The sequence below is a fragment of the Tachysurus fulvidraco genome, chromosome 7 (assembly GCF_022655615.1).
Source record: "Tachysurus fulvidraco isolate hzauxx_2018 chromosome 7, HZAU_PFXX_2.0, whole genome shotgun sequence".
Taxonomy (NCBI): domain Eukaryota; kingdom Metazoa; phylum Chordata; class Actinopteri; order Siluriformes; family Bagridae; genus Tachysurus; species Tachysurus fulvidraco.
The window spans coordinates 4,242,250-4,247,219 of record NC_062524.1 but is presented as its reverse complement, the minus strand read 5'-3'; the positions used below and the strand labels follow the sequence as shown (position 1 = coordinate 4,247,219).

General features: G+C 40.4%; 1 protein-coding gene across 1 annotated transcript; it reads right to left on the bottom strand.

Annotated features, from left to right (window-relative positions):
• Positions 1-1,576: 1,576 nt before the first annotated feature.
• LOC125145177 (G8 domain-containing protein DDB_G0286311-like) lies at positions 1,577-4,079 on the bottom strand. The gene is made up of 6 exons (XM_047816088.1): positions 3,939-4,079; positions 2,645-2,808; positions 2,242-2,315; positions 2,004-2,146; positions 1,697-1,909; positions 1,577-1,614 (listed from the first exon to the last, which is right to left on the bottom strand). Exons 1-6 carry the CDS (start codon positions 4,003-4,005, stop codon positions 1,577-1,579), a joined length of 699 nt encoding a protein of 232 aa, XP_047672044.1. The 5' UTR covers positions 4,006-4,079.
• Positions 4,080-4,970: the final 891 nt, after the last annotated feature.

The window sequence follows — 4,970 nt, the reverse complement described above, 5'->3', positions numbered from 1 at the left end:
GTGGTGGATGTTGGTGTTGTTGCTGGATGTTGTTGGCGTTATGATTGCTATTGGTGGTGGTGCTGTGGTTGGAACTGTGGTGAGTGTTGATGTTGTTGCTGGTTGTCGTTGGTGTCATGGTCCTTGTTGTTGGTGTTGTGGTTGGTATTGTGGGGGGTGTTGGTGGTGGTGTTGGTGGTGCTATTTCTGGTCCTGTGGTGGATGTTGGTGTTGTTGCTGCATGTTGTTGGCGTTACGGTTGCTATTGGTGGTGGTGCTGTGGTGGGAACTGCAGTGAGTGTTGATGTTGCTGGTTGTCGTTGGTGTCATGGTCCTTGTTGTTGGTGTTATGGTTGGTACTGTGGTGGGTGTTGATGTGGTTGTTGTTGTTGGTGTTATGGTTTTTGTGTTAGTGGTTGGTCACTCAGTGAGGACATTTATTTGCGTTCACTGTGTCGCACAATGTGAGGTTCTAGACTTCTTTACAAAGACCTACTAGATAATTTATTGTATTGGTGAAATTACTGGTATTTGTTCTTGGTGTGTTATTTTATGTGTTATGTGCAACATGAGAGCAGAGAGTATAAAGACGAGCTCTTACGAATGGATAGAGGCTCTTTTGTGGTGTGTGAGGGCTGTACGCTGGAACAGAGAGCGGCTCTCTGAAGGTAGTTCTCATATACGGAGTGTGTTCCTGTGGTGGCAGAGAACGAACTTCATCGCTGTCATCCACACAGCACCATCTTATCAGCTGGGAAAACACAGAAAACAGGAATTAATCAAAGAAATGAAGGGTAAAGTCTCTGCAAATCATTGAAGAATCATCTCTGAAGCTGTTGATGTTTTGGTTGTTAATCACTGGGATGTCTTTCTGTCTTCATCTTTACTAAGGTTCTTGTAGGTTGTTTGGTTGTATGTACACTAATTACTATAATTCTTACCAGGATGATGATTATGATGAGGAGGAGCAGGATGGCGATGGAGGCCAGCACAAGTAAAGCGATAGCCCATCCAGGGACTCCTTCATCATGGTCAGATGATGGGTTGCTGGTTATGATAACAGGTGCCGTGTTGTTATTTTTGCGGTTAGTGGTGGTTTTGGAGGACTTAGTGGTGGGTGTGGTGGAGGAGGAGGAGGACGAGGATGCAGTGTGTTCTGGATGCTTTGTTGTTTGTAAAATTACAGGGCTAGAGCTTTGTTTGCTAGTTGCTGTAGTCGTTTTTGGTGTTGTGGTGGCTGTTGTTTTTGATTTTGTTGTTGTTGGTGTTGTAGTTGGCATTGTAGTTGTGGTGGTTGGTGTGGTGGTTGTTGGTCTGATAATTGTTGGTGTTGTGGTGGTTGGTGTGATAGTTCTTTTTGTTGTGGTGTTTGGTGTTGTGGTGCTTGGTGGGGTTGGTATTGTGGTTGGTGTTGTGGTGGTTGGTGTGGTTGGTATTGTGGTGGTTGGTGTGGTTAGTGTTGTGGTTAGTGTTGTGGTCGGTGTTGTAGTCGGTGTTGTGTTTGGTGTTGTGGTGCTTGGTGTGGTTGGTATTGTGGTTGGTGTTGTGGTGGTTGGTGTGGTTGGTGTTGTGGTTGGTGTTGTGGTGCTTGGTGTGGTTAGTGTTGTGGTTGGTGTTGTGGTCGGTGTTGTGGTGCTTGGTGTGATAGTTATTGGTGTTGTGGTGGTTGGTGTGGTTAGTGTTGTGGTGGTTGGTGTTGTGGTTGGTGTTGTGGTGCTTGGTGTGATAGTTATTGGTGTTGTGGTGGTTGGTGTGGTTAGTGTTGTGGTGGTTGGTGTTGTGGTTGGTGTTGTGGTTGGTGTTGTGGTTGGTGTTGTGGTGGTTGTGATTGTTGTTGTAGTGGTTGTTGGTGTTGTGGTTGTGGTTGTTGTGCTAGTGGTGGTTTTTGTGGTGAACGTTGGTCTTGTTGATTTTGTGGTTGCATATTGGTCTGTGGAGATAGGGTTAGTTTTTCACACTGTGATAACAGACAAGTTTTAATCATTAAAATGAACTGTGTGTCTGTGTGTATTGTGCATGCTTACCATCTATAGACTCGGGGTTGATTTGAAGGCCTTCAATTACAGAATTGCTGCCAAGAGCACCAAGAAAAAAGTGCTTGAGCAGAAAGGTATTAGTCGTGCCTACTTTAAATGTAATGGTGGACTCTGCGATCACCGAGCCATTTCTGATAGGCAGGAAAGAAAGAAATGATCTTTAGAGGTGATCATTTTATTCAGGTATTAAACTGCTGTTACTGCATTTAGTAGTGAAATGTTTTACCTGAAACTCATCTCTTGCACACCTTGATAAAATTGTGCAGTTGGAGAGCCGGAAGCTCCGTAGACGCTGTAGAGCTGGGACACAGGGCACAGGGTCTTATTTAGGATGTTTAATAGTAATAAATCAAATCATTTGTACGATCAGATGTACAGAGTCATTCATACATCTGATGTTACTCAACTATTAAAATTGTGGTACTGATTTAATCCAGGCAGCGACATTTAACCTGCTTCAGTTAAAGAGATTAGATTGAAGTCTATTTCTTTCTTTTATGGACATATTACAAAAGAAATAACAAAAGAAAATGTTCTGAAATGTGTCAGAACCATGTGAGACTTCTCTAATACATCAAATTTAAAACACACAGTTTAGCCTTAAATACAAGTCTGAAGTGAAGACTCACTGCGCTGCTAACTTCACTGTACATCTTCTGATAGTCAGGAGATTTGGGGTCCAGGAGCGAATGGTTGTAGACACGATTCGTGATCTCCATGGTGAAGTAATAACCCAATGAATCCAGAGAAGTAAATATCTCAGCTTCCTTTACACTTACACCTTCAGCTGAAGCTGCAGAGTTAAACAGCAGTAAACAACATTACTGACAGTAACTCAGTGACGGTGAATAAGTCGCTATAAAGTTTGTGTTAAACATTTAGAGTTCAGGATTCCCCCAGGACACAACACAATTCTACACACAGCAGGAGACAATTTTTCTTTCTTTCTTTGAGATATTTGAGAATATTTTTCAAAATGTTGGAAAATCCAGAAATTCAAACCCTTCATTCATTCATTCATTCATTCATTTTCTACCGCTTATCTGAACTTCTCAGGTCACGGGGAGCCTGTGCCTATCTCAGGCGTCATCGGGCATCGAGGCAGGATACACCCTGGACGGAGTGCCAACCCATCACAGGGCACACACACACACTCTCATTCACACACACACACACACACTACGGACAATTTTCCAGAGATTCCAATCAACCTACCATGCATGTCTTTGGACCGGGGGAGGAAACCGGAGTACCCGGAGGAAACCCCCGAGGCACGGGGAGAACATGCAAACTCCACACACACAAGGCGGAGGCGAGAATCGAACCCCCAACCCCGGAGGTGTGAGGTGAACATGCTAACCTGGGATTATTATTATTATTATTATTATTATTATTATTATTATTATTATTATTATTAAACACATAGTTTTATTTATTTATATTTTTCATGATATTTATTTTTAAAATAAACTAATTAAATAAATCAAAGTAAAAAAAACGAATTAGAAAAAAATAAATAAAAATAAAATAAATAAAAAAATAAAGTTTTTTTAAAAAATTAAAACAAAATATAATTAACCAAAATGAAATGATTTTTTAAATGATTAATAAAATGAAGAAAAAAGAAGATGTATCATTTTAATTAAAAAAAAGAGAGAAAAGTAATAAGGAATAAAAAACAGAACAGAACTGGACTCATATGACCCCTAAGACCGTAACAGGTTTCGCTACACTGACATGTCTCATGCAGTCACATTTTATTAAGTGTGTAAATGTTTACAAAAGTATTTCTTGCATTCTTTCACATGTCTGTTGTTCAGATTTAAGAGTTTCACCGAGCAAATATTTGTAATTTGTAATTCCTGTTTAAGTCAATTTAAGAGACAAACATAGAAACATTGAAAACTGCAGAAAATGTCTTACCTGACATCATGAACACGGCGATGCAGAGAGCCGTCCATGTGCCCTGGGACTTCGGAGAGAACTTCATGATGAAGAAACGTGAAAGATTTCGCTGATATTTGATGTTCTGGAGCGCTGTTCAGTGTCAGAATGATATGAGGAGACACACAGTGGCTGCTGAGTCTATAAGAGGCTGATTAAACAAACACAAACTTTAATTAATCATGCAAAAGTTTCCTGGCTTATCAGGAGAAGCAGGTGTGGTTAAGAATAACACAAAAGACTGAAGCTAAAGCTGGATATTGTAGTAATGTGTGTAAGCTTGATTCATGACCCACCGCTCTCAGCTTTGTTTGATCCCCGATATATAAATTATACTGGAGATTTAATCTGCATACTCTTACGTCAATAACCTTCATCTAGCTGCAACATTTATCTGGGTGTGTTCAGATGGAGACGTGGGAATTACTTCAAATATATTACTTTTAACTCTACTATACATAATGATATTTATATAGCGGTTTCTTACAATAGATTTTCTGCTTCGCTGAAATCTGGATGTAGGTTTAGATCTCAAGCAGGAGGTGATAATGGCTAGAAATAACCCTCTCAAACAAAATGAGGACTACTGAATGGACGTGTGTGTGTGTGTGTGTGTGTGTGTGTGTGTCATTGCTCAGGCAACAGAAATACTTCACATCATTACAGAAATATACAAACCCGACTGTACAAATTGTGAATTGTAAGAAAAAAATGCGTTGTGTAAAAATAAGACGATGATGTTGAAGATCTTAATAAAGAACAAGGAGTTTATTCCGGCATAGCAGTGACAAAATACATGGCGTTCTTTGGGTTCGTCGGAGTCGGTCAGAACAAGAACCCAGAGCAGATCCTGCTCACGCATTTTATACTGTTTTGCTCTTTGGAGTTTAAAGGAGGTTCTGCTTTGAATGTGTATTGAGCGTAAGATCTGAGTGTCTCCCAAATGACTGGGTCACACCTTGTTATAGCGAGATGTCTTTAAATGTTAATCACGGTCACGTATACTTTGTC

What these genes read in the sequence shown, in the direction of transcription:
- LOC125145177 (XM_047816088.1), bottom strand. Translation starts at nt 4,005, where the DNA reads ATGAAGTTCTCTCCGAAGTCCCAGGGCACATGGACGGCTCTCTGCATC. An exon ending in GTGCAAGAGATGAGTTTCAG is followed by an intron (nt 2,147 to 2,241) that starts GTAAAACATTTC and finishes CCTGCCTATCAG; the next exon opens with AAATGGCTCGGTGATCGCAG. An exon ending in CAACCCCGAGTCTATAGATG is followed by an intron (nt 1,910 to 2,003) that starts GTAAGCATGCAC and finishes CTATCTCCACAG; the next exon opens with ACCAATATGCAACCACAAAA.